General features: G+C 39.0%; 1 protein-coding gene across 3 annotated transcripts in view; it reads left to right on the forward strand.

Moving 5' to 3' along the window:
* TNPO1 (transportin 1) overlaps positions 1 to 27168 on the forward strand; it is a 71226-nt gene that overhangs the window by 20974 nt on the left and 23084 nt on the right. For 2 of the 3 annotated variants that reach the window (XM_038123708.1, XM_038123709.1), the window contains 6 exons: positions 17201 to 17350; positions 20750 to 20856; positions 21946 to 22079; positions 24402 to 24483; positions 25153 to 25275; positions 25764 to 25882. In XM_038123708.1, coding sequence (XP_037979636.1) covers positions 17201 to 17350; positions 20750 to 20856; positions 21946 to 22079; positions 24402 to 24483; positions 25153 to 25275; positions 25764 to 25882 — 715 coding nt within the window. Of the gene's footprint in view, positions 1 to 17200; positions 17351 to 20749; positions 20857 to 21945; positions 22084 to 24401; positions 24484 to 25152; positions 25276 to 25763; positions 25883 to 27168 lie in introns of those variants that run through there. The other variant, XM_038123710.1, reaches the window with a different exon arrangement.

The raw sequence follows: 27168 nt of genomic DNA on the forward strand, positions 1-27168 counted from the left end.
CCTGATTTCACTTTCTTCATTTACCCTTTCAGCTTGAGGTTCTAGATTGTCATAGATATTTGGTGTTTAGTGGTGTGTCAAGATCTACCTTCCTAGCAGAACTATTTTGGTTATTCAATAGTCATCTTTTCCCTTCCTTATGCTTAATCACATTGACCTTTGTAGAATTTGATAAAGAGTAGGAGATGCTAGCTGTTACAAAATGGTTGTGTAAAGCTGTTTTATCTGAGGGGAAAACAGCAGGTTGTGGCAGGTTGAGGGGCCAAGCAAGCTGGAAAGAAGCAGCAAGTTAACTTCCAGGGAGCAGTGATTTGGATCAGATTGTACTGATATCTCTCACAAATCCATCAGGTATATTGTGAGACTGTTGAATAACATACGTTACTTTGATGATGCTCTTGTCCTGCATCATGATATTTTTAGGGTCATAACCTTTTGACCAAAGCAACTATTTTTTACTTCTGTATCTCTATTTCTGGAAATTTGCAAGATTTGAAGGTACCATAATCAAGTCTGGTTGGTAGTTTTCATAGTGTTTGCTAAATTCTAAGTATTCAAATTCTGTCACCTTGCTTAGGTCAAACTAATGAAGAATGGCAGGCGACTGTTGATTGGATTTGCTTTGAATCCAACCAACAGCCCTTCACCTTCCCTCATTCTCAGATAAGGTAATGAAACTGTTAGAACTGCTGGTCAGCAGCTACAATACTTGGACGGACTCATCCCAGTAGATGCTTGACTTCAGTACGACTGAGAAAGCATTCTGGTTTCTTCCCTCCTGAAGCGGATTCTGTTGGCTGTCTGTCTCTGCAGCCGTGCCACAGACCAAAGCATGGATATTCATACTGTTAGAAGCTTATGTTTTTATTGTGTCCATACTATTCCAGCAGAAGGAGCAATGAAAATAGGCTTTTAACATATTTGACAGCTTTTTCTATAAAAAAATTAAGGTGTTTTCATAGGCCACTAGAAAAACCTTGGTAGCAGATGGAACTGAGCTTTGATTCAGTTTTTGCTACTGTTGAAACTTCTGCTGAGCAAATGGTGCTGAAGGATACATTTAGGTGACAGCTCCTGAATGGGGGAATTCTGTCTTTTGGTTAGTTAAAATGTGTGTTAAATAGTATCATTCTACTGCAGTGAAGATTACACCGCTTTGTCTTTGACCTGAGTCTTACCCCCCTGTGGACAATTAACTTTGCAAGAAAACTTCTACAACCCTTCATTTACAAAACTGGCTTTCACTGAGCCCTGCCTTTAAGATATTAAAGTAAACCTGATGTGTGGGTAATTTGCTTTGTTTTAGCACCGTTACTATTCAGTTCAAAAAAACTGTTGCCTTCTTTTCCTCTAGTCTTAGTTCCATCAGGCTTCTGTTTCTGAATGCTAATGACTTACTGGTTTAAGACCTGTTGTGATAATCCTACATGTAAATAGGGGGTTTCTTGGTTTTGTTTTTAAATTTTTCTGGGCCCTGTCAAAGCTTGTTAAGCTTGGATCTTCCTGGAAGCAGGAATGCCCTGCTGCCATTTCATCAGTGAAAATGCGTGGTCTACTTCACTGCTACAGCATGTAGCCCAAGGTTTAAGTACTTAATTTCTTTCTTTTTGTTTTTTTGGGATTGGTTGATGGGGTTTTTTTCTTGATTGTTTTGGGGGTTTTTATTTGTTTTTTTTTTGTTTGTTAGGGGCTTTTTAGTTTTTGCTGAGGGTTTGTTTGTTTGTTTTGATTATTTTAAAATCAGTGTGCATTTCTAAAGATAGAGTTGGGATTCTAAATGTACCTCAGTGTTGAAAATACTGTTGAATATATATATTTTATATATAAAACTTGTTAGGGGAAACAGCATTCAGTTAGACAGTAGGCAGGCTAACGAAATAAAATAAGATCCCAAGCCATTAAAATTTAAGGTACAGGTCTCTAGAGTGTAGTTCCCATGAAGTATGGTGCTTAGAGATCTTCCTTAGATAGGTAAGATGGAGTCCAGATTAACTGAAAAGTAGTCTGAATGTAAAAAGAGTTGTTTTGCTAATTTATCTGTAAATGAAGATATTACTTGTAGGCACTGTTAGTGTGATTGTTCCTTCTTGAACTGGAAGGTAAAAAACCTCACAGATAATGTATTGACACTACCCTGTCCTTAGTGTTGGGTTTGTGGTTTTGTTGTTCTAGTGTCCCTTGAACGGAGCTCAGAATCCTCTAGTCTTCTGTATTCTGTTAATAATTTGTTTTCTGGAGTGTTATGTGCATGTTGCTTCTGCCTCTCAGATAGTTTTCTGGTTTTTGTGTGTTTGACTGAAACATTCCAGTGCTACATGGAAGCATCAGTTCTGCTTGTTGTTCTGTTTTTTCATTTAAGTGCAGGTTCCCTTTGATCCAAGTCATGCATCTATATCCTCCTTTCCTTGATTGCATTATTGTATCCTTAGTCCAGGTATGTTTCTTTGAAGGAAAGTATGAGAATGTATTTTCCTAATTTCAACCTCTTTACTGTCTTGCTGAGGCCCATTCTAGTCTCTGCCTAAGGTGTATTGAGGCAGTTCTCCAAGATATATGAACCCTGAGGCAGGTCAGAACCTCTAGATGTCATCATATGGACAATTCACGCTGCAAGCAGAAGTAGTTTGAGTTTGTTTCAGACCTTGTTGACCGCAATGATAAAATTTCCAAAGTTGCCTATATGAAAACTCGCTTTGTTTTTGCCTTTTGTAAATCCAGGTTTGTAAGATACTTCTTTCTCCTTCTACTCTAAAATAGACAGAAAGAAGTAGGACCATTCTTAATTTGCACTGTCCTGTTGCAGGACAACTACATCAATTTCCTGGTGTTTTCTGCTTCGTTTCAGTCCAGAATTACACCTCACTTTTATTTCAGACAGCATCCTGAACTTTGTGAATGGGAGATGGTTGTGGCTTGCACTAAACTATGAAAAGATGATATCCATTGTTATTTAATGGGACATGGTTAGTTTTGCATTATTTCTGTGAAGTTCTGCATTTACCTCCCCCCCTTGTCTGCTGGGCTCTCAGCAGGTACTTATGCTAATAGGAAAATATAGAGAGAAATGCATAATGGTCCTGATAATTTCTGCTGGCTTGTAAAACTACACTTGTCTATTCTGTTGCAGTTACACAACTGTGATCTTGTGAAGGTGCTTTAGTGACTGACTTTTCACCCCATCCGAACATGGGAACTCTACTATTTATTCTCTGCAGAGTGTTATCTGTGTGGATTGCCCACAGTCAGTGGTGTAAGGCTATTGCAGTCAAAGATCAGAGTCCTTAAAATGATCTTTTACTCTGAAGGTGAACAAGCTGAAACTGAGAATACTGCTTTAGTACTGTTTTTGTCACTGGCTTTTTAGGATGGTCTTTTGAGCTTATTTTGAAAATACTTCAGATTTTTATAAACCAGTTGAAGATAGAAGAACATGACCTCTGCAGTTCTTGGTCTTGTTCATGTGATGATCTAGTCATTCAGAATATTTACTTTGTTCTGAAACATTACCGTGGAGACAGGTCCTGTCTCCACCCTACTCTCTCCCCTCCCTCCCTCTCCAAGTTTTTGTTTCAACAGAGCTTTTCACATATAGTAATTTATGTTCTGGTAATCATGACACTAATAATTAATCTAGTTTTGCACATGTAATTCAAAACAGCTTTTTATCAGATAATACTGAAATCTAAAATGGTCATGTGGGTTTGATGTGAATGTTTTCTGATGAGTCTTGAAATTTAAATTTGATACAGAGAGCTGTTTTCATGAATCCATTCCATTAGGATCTTTCCAGGCATGTTGGTGTTGAAAGATAATTGAGGCTGAGCAAGAAAAAGACCGTGATGTGAGATTACATGTCAATTTGCCAGTTACTCGTTTCAAGAACATCTCTTTGATGAGAAGGATTAATCCAGGAAAGTGATTCAGGAGTTTTAATTGTTAAATTAAAACAGAAGCTCCCCTCCCCTACCACTTCCCTCCAGTTCAGTCACCCTACATATCACTATTAAATATACAAAAGTAATTGTCAAGCAGTGAAACTGAATGCATTACCATTCAGAAATCAAGTCAGATTAATCTGTCTTTACAGTTTAAGATGCTGCATACCCTATACAGTGTCCTACTTAACAACAGCAAAGCATTTTCTTCTCTGAAGTTCCAATACATAAAGAATTACGAAAAGACTAACTTCTGCTAATGAGTGCATAAATCTAATAGTTGAGTTGCCTAAATATCTTAAGGGAAAGAGTAGAATCATGGAATATCATGAGTGGGAAGGGACTCATTCACAAAGTCACGAGTGCAACTCCTGGCTCTGCACAGAATGCCCCCAAAAGTATCAAACTATGTGCCTGAGAGCATTGTCCAAACGCTTCTTGAGCTCTGTCAAGCTCAGTGCTGTGAGCACTTCCCTGGGGAGCCTGTTCCAGTGCCCAGCTACACTTTGGGTGAAGAACCTTTCCCTAATATCCAGCCTAAATCTCCCCTGACACAAATTCAGACCATTCCTTTGGGTCCTGTCTCTGGTCACCACAGAGAAGAGATCAGTGCCTGTCCCTCCTCTTGCCCTCACAAGAAGAAGATGTAGACTGCAGTGAGGTCTCCCGTCAGTGTCCTCCAGACTGAACAGACCAGGTGACCTCAGCTGCTCCTCATACACCTTCCCCTCAAGGCCCTTCACCATCTCATGGTGCTCCTTTGGACACTCTCTAGCCTTACATTAGGATATTGTGGCACCCAGATATTGTGCCCCCAGCACTCGAGGTGAGGCCGCCCCAGTGCAGAGCAGAGCAGGACAATCCCCTTCCTTGCCCGGCTGGCCATGCAGTGCCTGATGCCCCCAGGACACGGGTGGCCCTCCTGGCTGCCAGGGCGCTGCTGGCCATGTTCAACTGCTGACCATGTTCAACTTGCCATCGACTAGGACCTCCATGTCCCTTTCCGTGGTACTGCTTTCCAGCATCTCATCCCCCAGTCTGTCTGCACATCCAAGGTTGCTCCATCCCCAGCTGCAGAATCCAGCACACACTAGAACTTCGTACAGTTGGTGATTGTTGAGCCCTCCAGTTTATTGAGGTCTCTCTGCAGGACCTTTCCGCCTTTGAAGAAGTCAGCGGCTCCTCCCAGTTTAGTCTCATTGGCAGACTTACTTAGTATATCTGTTATCAGATAATTAATTTTGTATGGTTAGTAAAAATTCCATAGCTTTCCCCAATGTGCTCAATAATTATTCCTTTCCGTGCTTCTTTATGGATTCTGTAGTGCAGGTTTAAGTAAAGTCTTCTCCTAACAGATTATTTATTTCAAGTTTTGAAAGAAACTGAATTTGATTGTGGATTTGTTGTATGATTCAATGCTTCAGGAACACTTTCCTGGAGCATCTTACTTTGAACATCCAGAATCAAAAATATGAAATCTCCATTGTTACTTATTTCCTTGTTACTGAAGACCATACAAGGAAAGAATTGCTGTGTTACTTTCTGAAGTTAAAGTAGTTTTGGATAAGATCTGTTTTTGCCTTAAAATGAATCTTCAGGTGTAAGTTGGAGGTATTTAATCAGCTGTTTCAAGCCTTTCTTTAATGTTTCTTTACCAGCTGCAATGAGTATTTCTTTGTATGCTGTTTTAAAAAGGAAACTCTCATACTCAGTAATGTTTGGTTCTTTTTTTACATCGAATCTAAGTGTACTTAAATGCCAGTATCAAGCATTCCTATGGGGTGTTTTCCTACAGAGAGCAAAAGTGTTGCTGGTGTTTCTAAAGGGATTCTGTTCACCAGGCAGTATTTGATTCAATGCAATCAAATTCAGTGCAGTTCAGAGGTGCCTCCTATTTGGAAGGCTGTATGCTGGTGTCTGATTTAGGCTCCTTGGAAGCAATATTACTGCCTCTTTCTAGATTTTCAGAAAGCATACTTACTGTGAGGCATTGGGATGATAAAGCTTTTCAGCATGTATATTACATTGCAGTGCTGGGCCAGATGCAATTGGATAGTGAACCATTTTTATAATGCCAAATCTGTTTTAGTAAAGGAGTGCCCATTACCACTGTTCATGTACAAGCTAACCATCTTTCCTTTAATGTCACAAGAGTGGAACCTAGAAGAAAAAAACCAAAATACTTTTAATACTAAAAATAATAGTATCCACAGTATGTTTTACCAGCTCCAGAATTGAGTATCTTTACTGTCCATAGAAAAGGCACATCTTGACTCCACAGTTTCATGCTAATACCAGTAATAGGATAAGCATTACTACAGCTTTTGCAAAACACTTCAAACTCCTTTCTTCTTCTGTACTGACATAATACACATTCTTTAGAATTCCCATGAAGCTCAGGCCTTTTGCTTTCAAGGGGCATTCAGGAGCAACTGTGCCATGACAGAGCTACATAATCATCAAAGAATGATACAGTAGTTTTGTTGAAAGGGACAGTAATGAAGACTTCCAACTCCCCTGCCATGGGCAGGGATGCCACCCACTATATCAGATTACTCAGGGCCCTATCTAAGCCTTTAAAAATTTCAGGCATGAGGCATCCACTACTTCTCTGGGCAACCTGTTCTTCTGCCTCACCAGCCGCTGAGTAAAGAATTTCTTTCTAACATCCAATCTAAATCTCTCCTCTTTTAGTTTAAAAATCTTCTCCCTTGTCTTACCACTATCTGTCAGTGAAAAAAGTCGCTCTCCCTGCTGAGAGGCAGTAATTGAGATCTCCCCAAATTGTTCTCTTCTCCAAGCTTTACAACCCCTCATGCTGTCTTCACAAGAGAGGTGTTCCAGCCCTCTGATCATCTTTGTGGCTCTCCTCTGGACTTGCTCCAACAGGTTATTGTCCTTCCTGTGCTGGAGACAACAGAGCTGGATGCAGCACTGAAGGGGGGGACTCACTAGCAGAGTAGAGGGGCAGAATCCCCTCCCTTACCCTGCTGGCCACATTGCTTTAGATGCAGCCCAGGATGCAGTAGGCTTTATGGGCAGTAAGCACAAATTGTTGGCTCATGTCCAGCTTTTCATCCTCTGGATGAAAGTCCTTTTTCAGTCCTACCCAGGCTGCTCTCACTGGTTTCTTCTCCCAGTCTGTACTCATATCCAGGATTGCCCTGACCTAGGGGCAGCACCTCCCCTTGAACTTTTTGAACCTCATGAGATTCTCATGGACTCATTTCTCAGGCATGTCCAGGTCCCTCTGGATAGCATCCCTTCCTTCTGTTTTTTGCTGTTCAGCTGCACTGCTCAGCTTTGTCATCTGCAAATCTGCTAAGGGAGCACTCAATCCCAGGTAACAATGACTGCAGTCTGCCCTCAGACTGTGTAGGGGGTTGATAGCTGCTTTGCCCTGTAGCAGTTGTCTGCTTCATCAAAAATGTCACACGCTGGCAGTTTAAGCAAGTGTAGATTCAACAGGACAAATTTTTAGTTTGATATCTCCAGGAAAAAAGCATTCACATAACTTCGAGTGGTGGATGTTTTTCTCTGAATCAGTAGATATACTACTGATCAGAGAAAATTCTGACTGGTAAGCTGTAAGTCTCAGGAGCTTTGAACATTGCAAAATGATAAGAGCTCCCAGATTTCCACATGTTCATTCCCCTATAAAGAAAGAACACTGCTGAAGTCATAGGTGAAAACTGAAAACTAGAGACTGAAGATGAATTTACAATTGCTCAGAAGAGCAGCATGGTCACCCAGCAAAGCATCTCAGATAAGTCTCATTTTCACTGGTACTCTTAACCTTCCTGATGAGAACTCTTGTGTAGCAAAATTTTAAAAAAATCTAAGATCCTAAAATCATAACAGTAATAAAATATTAAATGTATGAAAGTGTATTGAATTAAAAGCAGGCCTGTGCTCTTTATTTTCCTAATTTAGCTAGATACGCAGCTGCTTAGGAAGAACTTGTCCAGTTGTGCCAAACCTATGTTCTGATGTTTACCATAGAGTAACCTAATATTACTAATTAAATGTCTGATGATACGGTTCAGAAAAGTCAGCCAGAATGAAGGGAATAAAAAAAAAAAAAAAAGGAAGCACACCAAGTACAGACTTAGGAAATAAACAGGAGAAGGTTTTCCTTTCATTTAGACCTTTCATTAGAAGAAGAAGCTTTACTGGCTGGTAATGGTATAAGAGAAAGCAGTCTGGCCTCAGAACATTTACATTTGCGCGCTACCACACAACTTTCTGTTAAGCTATACCTAGAGGATATAGACAGAAGGAAAACTAATCAAAATTTCCACTGTGCAGCACCCTGTACAACACCAATGTTGTATCCTGTATTTTGTGTTTCCCAATACTCAGCAGTTTGAATAGCATTCTGAATTACTCTTTTCGATAACAGTCTTAGTTTACTCATTCAAGTAATCCTTGTGTACCAACAGCTATTCAAATAACAGATTATCACATATTTTAAAGATTCACCTTTGATATATTCAGAGGCTGCCAAAACCTCTACTTATCTGACAAGGCAATTTCTTCAGATAGTTTAATGACTCTAAATCTGTATTCATTCACTGCCAGGTACTGTCTAAGCAAGTTCCATTGGGAATGTCATAGTTTCCTTTTCCTGTGCACTTGACTAAGCACAAAAGTCCATGTTGTCATCTTCCTTCTCACCCTCAAAACGTAAATGCCTGAGACATATCATTACTTTTGAAATGTTCCTAAACTACAGCATCGTCTTGCTTTTGTTGTATAGTTTGGGACCCTGCAGTGAATCATGTTCTCATCATGCTAAATCCCAATTTCTTATTAATTATTATTCTGCTCTTGATAGAATTCTGGGACTGGTTTAGCTGCTGAGACAACACGAGACTTCATGAGTGAGGAAAAGTGCTGGGACAGCCAGGTTGTGGAGATTATTGATAGAGAAGCTGAAAGTAGAAGTGAAACCAGAAGATTAGTTCTTCAACCTTTTTTTTTGTTTTGCAAGTCTGTAGAGATATACAGAATTTGGCATTTTGATTGACATGGGGTAATTATTAGTTAGAATACAAAACCTTCCAAAACTAATTGTAGTGGGTTGACCAGGTTGAATGCCAGATCCCTGCCAAAGCTGCTCTGTATTTCCCCTTCTCATCTGGACATGGGAGAGAGAATATAACAGAAGTCCCTGGATTGAGATAGAGGCTGGGAGAGATCATTTGGTGATTACTGTCACAGGCTTGGGGCAACAGTTTTCTCTATGGCAAATTAAATCAGATTAGGATTTGACAAAAACTAAAAGCTAAATCTTAAAAGCGCCTCCTGTCCACCAGGGCCTAACTTTACTCCCACTTTTCTCTACCTCCTCTCCCCCCCGTGATGCAGGGGGACAGGAAATGGGGTCTGTTGTTAGTTCACCACATGTTCTCTCTCGCCACTCGTTCCTCCTCAGAGGGAGCACTCCTTGTACTTACCCCCTGTGCCAGTGAGAGGTTCCCTCCTGCAGAAGAAAATCTACCACAAGCTTTCACAACATGAGTCCTTTCAACAGGTTGCAGTTCTTGTCAAACTGCTCCAGTGTGGATCCCTTTCATGGAGTGCAGTCCTTCAGGAGCAGACTGCTCCAGTGCAGACTTCTCATAGGGTCGCAGCCTCCTTCAGGCATCCATCTGCTCTGGTGTGGGATGCTGCATTGGCTGCAGGTGAATATCTCCTCCAGCATGAACCTCCACTGGCTACATCTCCCTCCTCTCCTTCAGTTATCTTAATGTCTGCAGGGCTGTTTCTCTTACATATACTCATACTTCTCTCTACTCTGGCTACAGTTGTTCTTGCATAGTATTTTTTTTTCCTTTCTTAGATCAGAGAATCATAGAATATGCTGAATTGGAATGGACCTATTAGGATCATTGAGTCTAGCTAGCCCTGCACAGGACACCCCAAGAATCACACAGTGTGCTTGAAACTGTTACCCAAATGCTTCTTGAAGTGCTAGCCACCCTGTTGGTGAAAATCCTTTTCCTGATATCCAACCTAAACCATGCCTGACTCAGATTCATGCCATTTCCTCAAGTCCTTTCTTGAAAGTGAAGAGGTGGCCACCTCCTTCTCTGTTGTTTTCCCACCATCGCTGGTGCGCTTGGCCTTGGCCAGCAGCCAGGTCCATCTTGGAGCCATTTGGCACTTGTTCTGTTGAACCTGGAGACACTTCTTGGAGCTTCTCAGAGAAGTCACCTCTGCAGGTCCCAGTCTGCTACCAAAACCTTGCCACATAGACTCAAATGTAATAACCAACAAGTTTATTTTTGGTAAGCAGTTCAATACTTCTCCCATATTGTCCAGAGTTCAATTTTATTTACACCAGCATCTTGAGAAGCATAACTTATTATTCAATAAATATGCAAAACTCAGTATCAGCAGAACATTTCCAACTCTGTTTTGGTCTATTACAGACATTCCTAAGCTCAGGCAATTGAGTTAAATTATTTTCCATGACTCACATAAGTCAATGGAGAGCACTGATTAACTTCAGTCTAGTCACTACATTTCAAGGTCATTTATGTGTTGACATACACTGAATGTTTTGAAATACCATCACTCCACTCCTGACATGATAGTAACCATATTCATTTATGTTAGAAGTATTACACTTAAGGTATAGTGCAGTACCAAAAAAAAAGCAGGATTTTTTTTTATGCCAGGGAGCTTGTGAAGCTGTTTTTGTGCTGTATTCTTATACACTAGGACAAACCAAATTGTTCATTTTCTATTTCCCATGTTACACAGTTCTTGTTCATTTTCTGCTTCCCATATTACACAGTTCTTGTAGGATTCTAATTTTTTTGGTTTTATCTCTTTTAAGTCAGTCTTATTAATACATCAGAAATTCTCATGTGCAACAGTGACGCTAGTCATTGTCAATATACATTTTGTATATGTACATAGTAAATCCATATTGAGAGTTAAAATGACAGCTTATTTCTGAAAAAGACTTTACAGCTTTAAGATGAAGATTGACAGACAGGCAGTTCTGCCTTAGAAAAAGTCTCACCCTCACATCTAATGTTGCCAATATCACAAGATATCACAGCAAAGTAATAGCCATGCTCATAAATCATTGTATCACAGCTTGTGAATGGACAAATGTTCTCATCCCAGTCACTCAGTTCTTTTAGCAATCCTAGCAAGTTATGTTTGACCTGCTTATCAAACTAAAGGGCAAGAAGGAAATGCACAGACAGTGGAAGTAGGGGCACAGCACAGGAAAGACATGAAACCGGTCTAGAGGAGGACCACAAAGACCATCAGGGGGTTGGGACACCTGTGCAATAAGGAAAGGCTGAGAGAGCTGGTGTGATCCAGCATGGAAAAAGTAAGGCTTTGAGGAGATGTTATTGCAGCTTTTCAATACCTGGAAGAAGGCCTATAGGGAGTACAGGGACAAACTTCTAAGCCAGGTCTATTGTGATAGGGTAAGATGTAACGATTTTAAGAAAGGATGGTTTAGATTACAGGTACAGAAGTTTTTTACCGTGCGGGTTGGTAGAACACTGGAACAGCTTGCCTAGAAAGTAGTGAGTGCCTCATCCCTTTAAACATTCCAAGTGAGATTGGATGGGGCCATGAGCAGCCTGATTTAATTGAAGATGTTCTTGCCCATGGTGAGGATGTTGGATAAGATAACCTTTTTAAGGTATCTTCCAACCCAAATCATTCTATGATTCTAAAAGGTATGGTGAAGCATGTGCTTGCCTGGGCTTGCAGGTGGGCTACAAAAAGCTTGTTGTTTCCACATATGCAACCTTTGTCATACAAACCCTCGGTGGAGGAAATGTGGCTGTTTGAGGACACGCTTTTGTTCTTAAAAGCACTGCAGTAACCCTCAAATAATTTGTGTAATGTGGCTATGCATCCATTTGCTCTGTCTGTCACTAAAATTTGGAGCTAGTATGAGAATCTTAAAACAGAATTGAAAATTTACTGAGAAACAAATGATAATTGTTGTGTGATTTTATTTTAAAGTGAGGCAGTGTGAGAGAGGCATCTTCAACTGATGAACTGATTTGGCACCAAAGATGATACTAAATGCCAGAGGTCTGCTTCACATTCCTTCTTTTTCTTCTACTATGTATTCTTGTTAACTCTATACTCCTAAGTTGACTGAGACAAAAGGAGACAAGACTGTGAGCTTTTTTGATGGCAGAAGCATATGGCTGACAGAACTAATCACAAAATCTATGAAGACCGAGAGGGTGTCTTACTCAGCTCTTAAGCCATCTGCCTGTAATTTTGGTGTTACGGCAAGAATTCCAGACCTGTATTACTATCTTCTGACAGTGTAGCTATTAAATTTTTGAACAGCCTGGGTTCCATAAATAACCTTGTCCTGTCATATCGGATTTTTTTTCCCTAAACTAAGACTTTAAGATGCAGTGTTATATCTTTATTTATTTTAATGCTTGGACACCAGATTCTGGGCTGCTTCTCTGTCTCAAGCGGTTGGTGTTTGTTTAGCACAAAGTCCTTTGTGATTTCTGCTTGTCACCTCTCAAACCTTTGATAATTGGTTTTGTTTTTTTTTTAATTTTTCTTCTTTTTCTCATTTTTTTACTTCTTTTTCATTTGTCAGAGATGCCACTTCCATTGTGAATCCCATGGAATCTTTGTTGCAGATAATCACTTTTTATGAAGAATAATTTTTATGTTCTCTTGGCTAAAAGAATAGCTTAAAGACATTTCATACTTCTGCATACCATAGAATAGTTTGTGAGGAAAAAAAAATGGTCCTGAAGTTTCACCTGGTTTTGGTGAATCGGTCTGGTTTTGACAAAAGTAACTTAATAATGTGTGTATCTCTGTTTGATTAAAATGAAGCTGTTGCTTTGTCCCTTTTGTAGCTGTAGCCAGGCATTCTAATGTATTAATGTTTTTTCCATAATGCAGTTTAATATTTTCATTCTAGAGTTTATTCTAATAGTAACTAGCCTACTGTATTCTAATCAGACTTTGGTTCTCACTGATTTCTTTCACGCCAAGAAGATAGTGCTGGATGATAAGGAGTTACAGTAACTATTGTATTTGGTGTCTATGGCTGCTAATGATAATGGCTTTTTTGTGGTTTGCAAAAGTTTTAAAATGTGGAAATTAAAGGAGGACTCTTGGCTCCTTTTCTCCCCAGGCACAATTTTAAATCATCATAACAATTTATGAATGAATGAATTTCTTAAAGGTGTGTGTACCTACCAATGGGTGACAGTTATGTGAAGCAATCAGAGTTCAACATACTTCACTGGTGCGAGAATTGATGTGAAGATTTTACTTTTAATTTGGAGAGTATCTCAAATTTACTTGATTTGACTTGCCAAGTAACTATAGTAATACTTGTGATGGCTCACAGCTAAGTTGTGAGGTTGAGAGAAGTTTGTCCATGGATATAATCTTTAGTTTTTTATTTAAAATCGTAAGCCCTCTTTTCCCCTCCTTCTCCCAGAAGAGGTGCTGGCAAATGTAGTGCTGTGCAAGTGAAGTGAGTTTTATTTTTTATGTTGTTTAGAAGTTGGTATTTAAATCATATAGTGTTGTCATGGTTTCGCGCTGGCCCAATGCCAGTGCCCCCATGAAAACATACCCTCCCCGGTGTCTGCTGTGAGATGCGATCAGAGACAGAGCAAAGCAGGCCTCCACTTGTGAATAAAGGGAAAAAAAACTTTATTATCATATAACTACAATAAAATTAACACACAGAGCAGAATGGAAACCTTTCAAACATTTCTCCTCCCCCCACTCAATTTCCCACAGAATAACACAAAACCTTAGATTTTTTACCCAGTCCATCACCCTTCAAATAATCAACTCAGTCCATCTCCACCCTTCCGACAATCACCCCTCATTTCATCAAGGAGAGAAGAGTCCCCCTTGCGCCACAGGTTTCCCCTGGAAACACAGCCGAGTCCAGTTGTGTTTCCACGTCACTCAGCACCACCTTCGTGACTTCTTCCTTCCATGTCCAGTGCTCTCACCACTGCACATGGACCAGAGCTGCTTTTCGGGTTTCCCTTTTCAAGGATGCTTCGCCCAGTTCCAGGAGAAAATGACAGTCTCTCACCTTTTTGGGACACTAGTCCCCCCCAATATTTCACCCCCTGGGGCCGAGGGGTCTCGAGAGCACCATCACCTCCTCACCCGTCGTCTCCGCTCACATCACTCCTTTGGCACCAAGCCACTGCCTCCCCCTAAAATGCAGTCTCTGTATTACAGGAAAGGTTCTGTCCATGGCCATACAAGAAAAGTCCAGCCAAAAGCCATTCCATCATCTCCTCCACCTAGGATTTTCTTCAACTTCTCTCAGTCGTTCTTCAACCTTCACAGCTTTCATCACACTTGCATATTTCCTCTTACTTTATTTCCGTCTCTCTCCTCCTTCAACTCCCGGAGGATCAGCATTTGCAAGGTTTTCATCATCCCACAGAAGGGTTAAAATCACAGTCTCTGCTCGTCCCGAACTCCCACGCTGGCTCCGCTGGGCACTCTTCCCACTGCCCCCCCACTTCTCCTTCTCGGCCAGGCCAGTGCTATCGAATTTCAAGGTAGCACTGGCACCTCTTTCTCTCTCCCTCTCCCTCCTGAGAAAAGGGGGGGCTGCCCAGTGCCTCTCCGAGTTCTTCCACCCTTCCATCTCTGTGGGGAACTCACTCTTGTCCAAGCCATCGCCTCCCGTCTCTGCCCAAGGCTCCGGCCCACCTCCCTTGGCCTCGTGGCTTCCCCTCCCCCGCCCAGCCCGCAGCCGGGCAGGGGAGGTCTGACCTCTCCATCCACCGGAACCAAGAGAGCGTTCTCCTGGGAGTTCCTCACTTTTAACCCCTGTGTTCTCAGAGGCGTATCCATATCCTCAATGGCCAAACCAGGTGCCAATATTCACATCTGAGCACCTATTGGTTTGACCACTACCACCTCCCAAAAACTCACTTCCTCTCAAACCACGACAAGTGTAGGTAAAGTTGTAGAATTGTCTCAAATATATATTCATTGGATGGCTTCCTGGTTTATAATGTTGCTGAATTCTAAAGGACGTGTTTGTTTCTATATCAATACCTTTGTAGTTCCAGAACATTCTAACTAATGCTTCTTTATAACTGAAATATGTACATAAGAGACAAGATTAAAAAAATCTATGAAGGCACTCTGGTTTTGGCACTTAAAATCAGTTGATTAAAATGAATTTTAATTTCTGATCAGTCAAACAATCCCCTGTCTTCTGAAAAGCTCTGTTTCTCTTCTAACTGGTATAAAGTGTCCAATGTCTGTCAGTCAGCTGTCAGTCAGACATTGTAATGTTGTGAGAGTCTTGGTGTTGTGATGCAGTAGCTTTAGTTTGAAAGTACTTTATATTTGAAAGTTGTATCTCTTATTTTGCTTATTTCTTTAGGTTAATAATAGTTTTGAAGGGCTGGAATAGATCCATGTGTAGACTAATTCTTGGCACAAAGGAATTCCTTATTTTGCCCAAATCAGGGCTTCATAGAAAAAAATTCAACAAGTGGCTAAAATGCTGATTAAAATTAGCTTCCAGTGCTATTAGGGTTGCTGTAAACTAAACTTAAATTTGTTTATACTCTAAACTAACCCCTTCTATATAGAACATTCAGATCTTTCACTTTCAGCATATGTCAGATGTTACTACTCATGCCCTTGGTTAAGAGTGAAACATGAATCTACTCCACTAGAAATGAAAAATCTAGACTCTTCTTTTTCCATTCCTCTACTAGGCCCAGTAACTTACAGTAAGCTCAGTGAACAGAACTCAAACTGTTGTCTGAACTTAAATTCTTACTCAATTCAGATCAATTCTGGTTGCATTTATTTTTTAGCTCACACTGTGTAACACTTTCCTGCTAACATTGTCTAAAGATTTTTTTTCCTGCTTTCTCTAATTATTAATTTAATAGATCAGCATTTTGCATATCTAAAGGGGTTGAAGTCCCTTACTTTTTAGAAAAATTGAACACTATATTTTTGTGGGAATAGGGGTAGAGGTTTTACTGCAGAGTCACTACATCATTTCCGTATCCTCCTGTGGTGAAACTGGGTTTGTCACTAGTTCCTTACAGTAAGAGTATTGCAGCAAGCCTGTCATTATAATCAGAATGTCTGAATGTCTTTGACTGACAAACATCTTTAATAGAGTTTTTTGTATCGCATGACTTCAGATCTGTTCCTTGTTTAAATGTCTATAAAAATCTTTCTCTTAAAATGTAAAGTTTGTAATCCAATATTCTAACTTTGTATAAACAGAAATCATGTATCGCAGAATCACACAATATGTTGAGTGGGAAGGGACCAACAAGGATCACCAAGTCCAGCTCCTGGCCCTGCCCAGGTCACTGCAAGAATCTCACTGTGTGCCTGAGAGCATTGTCCAAACGCTTCTTGAGCTCTGTCAAGCTCAGTGCTGTGAGCACTTCCCTGGGGAGCCTGTTCCAGTGCCCAGCTACACTTTGGGTGAAGAACCTTTCCCTAATATCCAGCCTAAATCTCCCTTCACACAAATTCAGACCATTCCTTTGGGTCCTGTCTCTGGTCACCACAGAGAAGAGATCGGTGCCTGTCCCTCCTCTTGCCCTCACAAGAAGAAGATGTAGACTGCAGTGAGGTCTCCCGTCAGTGTCCTCCAGACTGAACAGACCAGGTGACCTCAGCTGCTCCTCATACACCTTCCCCTCAAGGCCCTTCACCATCTCATGGTGCTCCTTTGGACACTCTCTAGCCTTACATTAGGATATTGTGGCACCCAGATATTGTGCCCCCAGCACTCGAGGTGAGGCCGCCCCAGTGCAGAGCAGAGCAGGACAATCCCCTTCCTTGCCCGGCTGGCCATGCTGTGCCTGATGCCCCCAGGACACGGGTGGCCCTCCTGGCTGCCAGGGCGCTGCTGGCCATGTTCAACTGCTGACCATGTTCAACTTGCCAACCTCCATGTCCCTTTCCGTGGTACTGCTTTCCAGCATCTCATCCCCCAGTCTGTCTGCACATCCAAGGTTGTTCCATCCCCAGCTGCAGAATCTGGCACTTACCGTTGTTGAACTTTAGGTGGTTGGTGATTAATTTGTGTACTCTGAACCTGAAAAGGTTTGCTAGGTGAATTGATGGGTGTAGCTGGAAGGAGAGATAAGGAAATGAAGATTAATATCTATATATAAGCTTTGATCTTGTGGCATTTTCTGGAAATCTGTTTTATTTCTGTGAGCTGACTGAAGATTTACTGTAATTACTTTCTGTTGCAGATGAGCCAACACGTTCCTTGAGTGGTCTTATCTTGAAGAATAATGTAAAAGCACATTTTCACAACTTTCCAAATGGGGTAACTGACTTCATTAAAAGTGAATGTCTGAACAACATTGGTGATTCCTCCCCCTTAATTAGAGCTACTGTAGGTAAGTTTGTTCTTAATGCTGTCCTCTGCATACTGAAAATGTTTCTGATATGGGTGAAAGCTTTTGTAGGGACATAAAGAGTTACTAAATTAGTAAAATTTTTTGTTTCTCATAATTGTCACAACCTCACCATGTTTCAATGAAATTTTTCTTTATTGTGAACATAAAGATGTCATACTTTAGATTTCTGTTATATTAGAAGTGATGTTGCAATTCAGTTCATATTTCTTGAAATGTAAGATTTGAATCTTTCTAAATTGAGCTTGCTGCCAGCCTTTATACCTAAAAACAGGAACATGGTAAAGGCCTGACTTAAGAACTATTGCAGTGCTCTGATTGCATCAATGAAATCGTTCTGTTAGCTGATTTTCTACACCCCACCCCCTATATGCACACATATGTACATTCCCTCAGGGGATCATCATACCATGCATAGGGCATTCACATAAAGAGCTTCTGTCAGAAAACAGTAGGTAGGAGTGGTGTACTGAACTTCATAGTATCATAAAATCTTGAAATTGTCTCAGAAGAGACCTTAAAGATGATCTAGTTCCAATGAGAAGTTTTATTTGTTACATGAATTTTTGATCTCGTAAATACCATGTCTTGATATACATCTTTCATAAAATACATATATTTGTTTTTTTTTTTTACTTAGTTCAAGGTAAAGTTGCATTTCTGTCTGTTCTTTGATAATATGATTTCCTCCAATGTTGTAGTCATTTTCCTGGCCTGCTCAAAAACTAGAAAAACATAAAATATGTATTTGAATCCTGAAAATGTGTATGGGTGTCAGTTCAGAAAGAAATTCAGCTTTTCTCAGATGACTCCTCTTACAAAATAGTCTACCAGTTACTATTTAGAATAATTTGCTTTTTCTATCAGATTCCTTCTCTAGGCATTCAGGTTACGGACTAAAGACTAAAGAAAATTACTCATTTCTTTGAGTCATTTCCTGCTGTCTTGCCAGTTGTGAAGCTGCTTTACTGTGAATTCTATTAATGACCAATATTCCTAATGAGACTAGAAATAAGTCTTTGAGTGGCAGGTACTCTTTGAATTTCAGGTTGTAGAAGTCATGCTTACTTCTTCGTTCATATGAGTTCTCAGTGGAATACAATGGAACTAGCTAAGGAACGTGTTCCAGCTCCATTTGGTTTGCTGTCTTTGGGTTGTTTAATGATGGTCTGTCAGGTATTTTTTTGAGGGAGTTAGAGGTTGTTGATTTCAAGCAGTCACTCTTTAATTTTTCCTCATAGGAGATGCTTGTGGATTAGTAGCTTAGTTATTGTGCAGCTTTAAGTGATCTTTGCATGGATTGTTAGGCATATATGAACTCTGAAGATGAGTAGCAGCTGATGAGCTGCATGCTTGCGTAAGTGTTGCTGTTTCACATGTGTTTGGCACCTTTCTGTTTGAATTGCTGGATCATTGTAGCTGTCTGAACTTGGTCTGATACCCGCTGGATTCTTGGTACTAGTGAAGTGTAAAGAGGTTACTGCCTATCTAGGCAGCCTTCTTAGCATGAGTTGGCAGGTGGAGATTAGAGCTGCTCTTTCTACTGAGTACTTATTTTTGCAGTTCAAGCACTATCAATTTAATGAGTTAATTGCAAATAATATCTCAGGAATTCTGAGAGCAAGAACATCAAAATGGCATCAGAGAAGATTTAATGCAGTATTCATTCTCCTTTGTGGTCTCTAGCATCTAGTGCTAATCAGACAGAAGGTACCTTTTGGCCCAGATGGAGGCAAGCTGGTTAATCCCATCTTCAGAAGTCACCTTGCAGAGGAGAATGAGCACATGCCTTGAGACCAAATGATAACTGCACATTGTTTTATCCTTACTTAGCTTGTTCTTATTCTAATCCCCAAATGAGTAACACCGTGTATCTTCTCTGTGCTGTTAACCAGTCCTATAGGTTTTAAAACCCCATGTGCTAATTTTGAAATACAGATTCAAGCTGCCTTTGTTGAGGACCCACAAATCTACCAGGATATAAATACATCTCTTGCAGAAAGTGTCTGCAACTGTTCTTAAAACTTTCTGGGGACTCTAGTCTGGGCAGGACCTTAGTATAACTCCCAATTGAAAGCAAGGAGGGAAAACATTTAAAGTATTTGAAAGTAGTGGAGGAACTGGAGAGTTTCACTGCAGAAGGAGGTTGAAAGCTAGTGATTGCCCATTAAGGGGGAATTTTGTTATGAAGTTCAGCTTTTAAAAGTTAAGGAGTTCAGAAATCAGCTTCAGGAGTTACAGAGGCAAAGCACCATCTGTACAGAAAGTTTATAATGGCATGTATGGTCTGAATTGTGTGCCAGACCATTTCATCCTCTGAAACCAGTTCTAGGACCTTGAAAAGATCCAGCATATTGCATCAAAGGAATAATGCAAAATTTTTATTAGTTACTATGTGTCCTGTCCAGGATATCTTTTGCTCTGTAATGTTGTTCTTTATTCTTTTGTATTTAACCAGAATTTTACCATTTTATTCCAAAGAAAAATTATATATTGTGAGTAGCTCAAGAAAAAAGCTTAGGAAATTTTTTCCATCACTTTTTGCTTGGGAGATTACTAGTTGTGGTAGTGTTGAATTCTTCTGTGTGTGTTTATACTTATTAGAAGTAACTGCCAGTAGCAAAAAGGATTGTGCTAGCTGTTGCATTTTACATTGAAGCAAAATAGACTCATACAAATTCAGTCCTAGTCTATAAGTAGCTCTCTCTGTCCCTGTCACCTAATTAGTTTTTCCCACGATTTCAATATGTGCTGGAAACAGAATTAGTGATTCTTTGGGCTGACCTGTCTGTTTGCTGGCTCTTACAGCTCCTAACTGGATGACCTACCATAGTGTTTTAACTCTTAGCAGGTATCTTGGCCTTAAAATGTGTCCTTAATGTTTTGCATAAACACAGTAAAGTTGTAAGCATGTAATTTATCACTAGGTTATAAGTTTATTGAATGACAGATTCCCACATTCATGCTTTTGTATCATAGTAAAAAAGGAAGTGCCTTGAGGTGGATACTCTGTATTTATTAAAGGTCCAGATTTGTACAGTGTTTAGTAAATTTAGAGCCAAAGCTGCCCTGCTGTGTTATAAATTATACAGATATATAAATGTTATAAATTATAATTTCCTTAAGTGAAGTTACTCCGTGCTTGATTTCTTGCACTTGAGCCCTTCATGGCAGCAGGAAGGAGCAACTCACCTTTGCTGTTCAAAGCCCTTCAAATAACATTTGCAATTAAATGTACTTCTTCTTTTTATGCATGCCAATCCTTAACAAAACCATAACTTTCTTAGAGCTCTTTAGATATTTGAGAGGAGAAAAATACGAAAATTTTATATGAAAGAAGTGAATGCATGTGAGATCTCATTTTCTTCATTCTTCTTTTAGGCATTCTGATAACAACCATTGCCTCAAAGGGGGAGTTACAGAATTGGCCTGAACTCTTGCCAAAACTTTGCAGCCTGTTGGATTCTGAAGATTACAATACCTGTGAGGTGAGGCGATTTATAGAAAATAGAAGAGGATAATCTAAATTTCTTTTTTTTTTTCCTCTATTTGGGGACACTATGTATATGTATTGTGTGTAAGTCTGTATGTATTTACACATGCCCATGCGTTCTCCTTGCAGAACGGTGGCTCTGATTTGACACTTTTTCTTCTACATGTGGTCCATGTTCTTCCTGTTCACTTAAACAAAATAATTTTCTTTTCATAAAAGTGGAATAGGATTGCAGATGGATAATCATCATATCTCAGCTCAGAAGTCTCCTGAAATTACTGCTCTGTGATACCTAATCTTTTAGGCACCATTAGCATCATTAAGCTGATGTTGAATTTTGTCTTACATAGAAGTACTGTTCATTTTTCTTGGTTAAGTTACCTGGAAGATGATCAATTGCTATATCAAGGTGAAATGAACTGTTTTGCTTAGTCTGTATGAAGGGAAATAAGTAAATAACAGTTTTAAACTAACAGAAAAAATATAAAGCTATGTCTGATTTGAAATAATTAAGATTGTGATCACACCATTTGAGTAACTTAATAACATCTCCATGAACGTGTGAAACATGTAGTATAAAGTGAACTTCAGAGACAACTAATGATCCAAGATGCAACATTTTTGTGTCGGGTTTTGTACTTTTTTCTCTCTGGGGAAAAAAAAAAACACATTTGAAAATGAAACTCAAATTTACCATATCTCTCTTTTGTCCTGTAGTGAATTATGAAAGGAAATACAATTATATATTAATTTGGATATTTCTGCTCATTCTACTTCTCAAATTAGCTTTTAAGTGTTCTTTGAAATATATTTGGATAGATGAGCATCAAATCAAACTAAAATTATTACTTAGTCGTTGCTGACTCTCCCAGCTTGAGAGCTGACAGATGCTCAGATGCTGGTTTAAATGAAATGCCTTTAAGAATATTTCAGTTTAATAATTAATTAGTTATCTGCATTTACACTATTAACTAGCTACATTTACTGTGTTGTGATGGAATTACCCATTCTATATGAAGTCTTAAATTTTGTTTTCTTAAGAATGCAAAAGAAGATACTTACTTGTTTATTCATTTTTAAACAGGGCGCTTTTGGCGCTCTTCAGAAGATATGTGAAGATTCCGCTGAAATTTTAGATAGTGATGTGTTGGACCGGCCACTCAATATCATGATACCTAAGTTCTTGCAGTTCTTCAAGCACAGCAGCCCAAAAATACGGTAGGTTTATGAGTTGTACTAACAGTTACCTTTTAAAATTCCATTTACGTTAGCAGCAAGGCTGCTGTTTAGTAGATCTGTTTAAAACCTGCTTAGCTTTTTAAAATGATCCTGCAGAGACCCACAGAGATTCCATGCATCAGTAATTTTCATTTTATCTTTGTATAAACTAAACTTAAACTATGAAGTTTATCTTCCTAGTTAATACAAGAATCTCACCTCTTCATACAATCAGTAAATTATTCTGAAAATCAAATAGCTTCTTTTAAGTTTTTGTATATTATTACAAAAAATTCCGTGCTGTGCTTAGAACTTATTATTCTGATTGGAAATAACAATTTTACATTCCTTTTGTAATGGCTTCAGCAATGGAAGAGTGAAAATTCTGTTGCTGACAAAAGTTTCTGAGCTCTGACAGAAGAAAAAATTCTGCATTTAACTGAACTTCCACTGAATCAGATTAAATAGATTCATCATCCCTTCACTGTAGAACTGTATTAATCTCTCCAAAGTAACAGTGTAAAAGAAAAATTCCAGAATTAAATTGTTACTGCTAGTATTCGTTACAAACAACAGTAGCTTTTACCCTGAATTGAGCCAACAGAGTGCCCCTGCCACAAAGAAGGCTAGTGGTATCCTGGGCTTGAGTATTGCCAGCTGGTTTAAGGGAGGTCATCCTTACCTTCATTTTCCAGGTGAGATCACACCTGAAGTACTGTGTCCAGTTCTGGACTGTTCTGTGCAAGAGACATGTGGATATACTGGAAAGACTCCAGCAAAGGGCCTGTCAGGAAAGGCCAAGAGAGTTGGGACTCACCAACCTATGTAAATACTTGAAGAGAGTGAGAAAAAATAAGGCACAGGCTCTTTCCATTGGTGCCCAGTGAAAGAACCATAGGCAGTGGCCACAAACAGAAACTCAGGATGTTCCTTCTGAATATCAGAAAACAGCTTTTTTACTGGGAGGATGACCAATCACTGGCAAAGGTTACCCAGAGAAGTAATGGAGTCTCCATCCTTGGAGATACTCAGTAGCCAGCTGGACACGGTCCGGGGCAACTGGCTGTAGGTGGCCCTGCTTGAGCACAGGCGTCGACCAGATGACTTTCAGAGCTGCTTTCCAACCTCAACCATTCTATGATTTTTTGTGATTCCGTGAAATGTGTTTTATCTTCTCTTTGAAAATTATATTTGACAGCTTTAAGGTGGCAATTCATTATTGCCAAGAGTAGTAGGTAGTGAAGACCAAGACTAATGATAGGATTCTGATACAATTTAGGAAGTCATCTATAAAAGATGCTCACTAAGAACATTATGAAACGAAGTGTGAACTTGGTTTTGTGGAAAGATAAACTTAATAATTCTCTGGAGGTGGAAGAGAGGCAGAAAAACATGCTTTTTTCCTTACCACACAGTCTTTTCCTATTTTTCCTGCGTTCCTATGTTCATGGCTTTGATACTTAAATCAGTGTCAAGTTTAAAGGCTACCTGCCCACCCCCAGCCTAGTTTCAGTACATAGTGCCGAGGTACGAAAAGGACTAGTAATGTCAATGCAATACTTTAAATCTATCAAAAGACAATTTTTGAACAATGTTTTACTACACAATCTTCTAAGAAATGTCTAAACAGAATAGAAATTTGAAGTTACAGTAGTAAAAATACTGTAATGAATCTTCAAAGGGTTCTACAGGTAGTTTTGCCTTATGCCTCTGCCTTGAGAATTTGTCTTTTGTGTCTGAGAATGAAAAAGACATTTTCAGTAAGTAATAGCTTTGCATGAAATGGAATAGAAGAACAGTGCTTTGTTTCTTAGAGTGTTTCTTCCACAAGAGTTTTAGTATGTATCCAACTACAAGTGTGTTTTTGTTCTAAGCTACATCTATACTGTGAACGCATTCTGGTTTCAGTAAATTGTAAACATATTGCAAAGACAGTTGCATACTTAACAACAAAGAAGGTCAAGCTAAAATACTGCCATATTGACTTGTATGGAATTACTATTATCTGAGAAGATCACAGTCATAAAATGCTCAAGAAGAACATAAATACTGTTCAGAAAAAATATGCCAGCTGTAGTCATCCTAGCCTATTTACTGAATACTTTATTTTTAAATATTTTTTAAAATATTTATTAATTATATCAGAGTATAAGGCAGTACTTAAAATGTAGTTTAGTAATTTTTCTTGGTAATGCTACAGATTAATAGATTTGTTCCCTCTTGCCTTTGAAGATATTTGGTTTATGCTTTTGATGCCTGAGTACATGTTAAAAAATGTTTTTAACTCATGAAATACATGTATTTTAACTGTTTCTGTTGTAGGTCTCATGCAGTGGCATGTGTCAATCAATTTATCATCAGCAGAACTCAAGCTCTTATGTTGCACATAGATTCTTTTATTGAGGTGGGTGTGTATTCTTGGTTGGAGGTTTAAGTCAAATTACCTATCTGATTTATCAAGACGTTTGAACTATGTTTTACAACCACCTCTACCCCTAAACTCTCCATTTCTTATTGCCCATTCTTAGCTTAAGCCCCCATGGATTGAAGTTCACTCTGTATGCTTGTGCTCAGAGCTAACCACACTGTAAGCAAAATAAGTAGGTGTATTTCAAAAGATGTTTTCTTTTCCTAAGTAGAGAACGCTATTGTTGTGTAAAGGTGCAAAAGTAATGGCAGCAGTCTGTCCCTTGCCTGTCCTGAGAAGTGCATGTCACTGGGCCTGTCTGTCTAAACAGTTTTACTGAACTTGGATGAGAAGGTTCTGGGTTCTCTAGAGTATTTTATTTGCTCCTCTTATGTACTGACACAATTTTTATTAGGACCAAATATAATCCAGAAGTACTATTCTTGTGCCAGTGTTAATACACAGTGTCATATTTATGTATAAAGTCTCTCACTGAGAGACTGAAGAGTTTATTTGCTAACCCATATGTCTTTAAAACTAAAATAGTATTCCAAAGTGTGCATTGGGCAAGTACATGTATCTCCTTTAGTTAGCCAGTAATGTCAATTCTAATGCAAATTGAACATGATGAATTGATGTTTTTCATCTGTTACTACCTTCCAACAGAATCTTTTTGCACTGGCTGGTGATGAGGAGCCTGAAGTACGCAAAAATGTTTGCCGTGCTCTTGTAATGTTGCTGGAAGTTCGAATGGATCGCCTCCTTCCTCATATGATTAGTATAGTAGAGGTGAGTCTCATTTCCTAGATATTCTGCAGATTCCCCTGTTTGATATTGAAGAAATAATAAATAAAAAGCATTCATCAGAACAGGTGTGTTGCTCTTGCACTTGCTAGCTCTTTGTTTCCCTTTAAGACTGAGATTGCAAAACATCATTCTGATCTAATTGCAAATCAACATTGTGTTTGACAGGCAGTGCATATGGCAGTTGTTTATTCTTTATTAAATCAATTATCCCAAAATGCCTGGGATCACAGCCAGGCATTGCTTGACCCTAAGTGTGTATGTTAAAAATCTAGTACTAGTGCTGAAACTGCTCCAGTTTACACATTGAAGCTGTCACTTTTTCGGGTGTGTTGACCATAACCAGGATAAAGCATGTTGTTGACCATAATGAGGATAAAGCACATTGCTGAGGTGCTCTTTGAGCTGCTAATGAAAAAGTTCTAACATAAATGTTCTATTTTATACAAGTAATTTATTTTTATATTGTGTAGTACATGCTCCAAAGGACCCAGGACCAAGATGAAAATGTGGCTCTGGAGGCATGTGAATTTTGGCTGACTTTGGCTGAACAGCCAATTTGTAAAGAGGTATTATGTCGGCATCTTACTAAGTAAGTATCAAGAGTTACAGCTCATATTTTCAGACAGTCCTCTTAAAATTTCAGTTGACTTGCTCATGGATACTCTTAAGAGACAGTGTATAGGGCACTTGCAGTATGCTTAGAAGAATTCCATAGCTAGTTCTTGTGCATAGTAAAATTGAAAAGACTTCTGAGGGTTTCAGACACAGTGAACTCCAGAAACAATTTAACTGTGTCACTGTAGTGCTTACCTTGAATTTAACAAGCTGTTACGCTTCACATGAATGCAAAGATATGGTAAAATGCCCTTAAGTGAACAGCTCCACGTGACATTACCTGTAGTATCTGGTATACCATGAACATGTCATCTTAACTACTGCTATGTAGGCATCTCTGTGCAGTGCTTCAATGTGCATTGTCATGCAAAGGGTTCTTCGTTTTAAAAATTACACAGTTGGATTTAGAAATCAATTTTGTATCAATTACTCTTACAAGTTAACTTGAAGAAAGCCTGTACAATATATTCCCTCATACTTCTGTAGCCTGATAGTAGTTTGAGTTTCAAAACCTACTTCTTCAAAGTTTCAAAAAGTTTTCCTATGCCTCAAAAGATTGATTTTTGATTGAATGGGAGTAAATATCCATGTGTGTAGTGTAAATATCTTTTTTGTTTGCAACAGTGCTTGCAACTTCCTCCAGACTAATTTGAAATCTTTTACAGCAGGAAATTAGTTCTTGAGTGTTGCTGTCAAATGAATACTCTTCCTTTATGCATTGAAGACTTTTTAAATATGGACAGAGTTCTCTCAGGATTTTGAGTGGAAGAACAGAATGACAGGAGACACGTCTTTCTCAGCAGAAAATAGCATTATAGATGTGAAGTAATTAAAATAGAAAACAAAATTTTGGTTTTCCTAACCAATTAACAAGTAGAAAATTGAGATTAGAACATGTACTGTTGCAGAGAAAGACTAGGAGTTAAAATTAGGAGAATAAGTGTTCCAAGAAATTACTTTTAAATTTCAAAATGATCTGATTTAATTCCTACTTTTGTAGTTCAAAAGCCAAAAGAATGATACTACATAGTACAAGTTCTCAACACACATCACGTAGTTAACAACTACTAGTATTAAATCTCTTTTTGCCGACATGAGCCTTGACACTGCAACGGCATCATACTCATTTTATTAAAAAGCTTTTAAATTTCTAGAAAAATAAATTATTAAGAATCACATCATGTTTTACCCATGATCTTTCAATGTCATGTGTGTTTAAGGCAACTTACTTGTTGGTGAGTTCTGTTTGACTAGGGAGCT

This window comes from Motacilla alba, chromosome Z (genome assembly GCF_015832195.1).
Source record: "Motacilla alba alba isolate MOTALB_02 chromosome Z, Motacilla_alba_V1.0_pri, whole genome shotgun sequence".
NCBI lineage: Eukaryota > Metazoa > Chordata > Aves > Passeriformes > Motacillidae > Motacilla > Motacilla alba.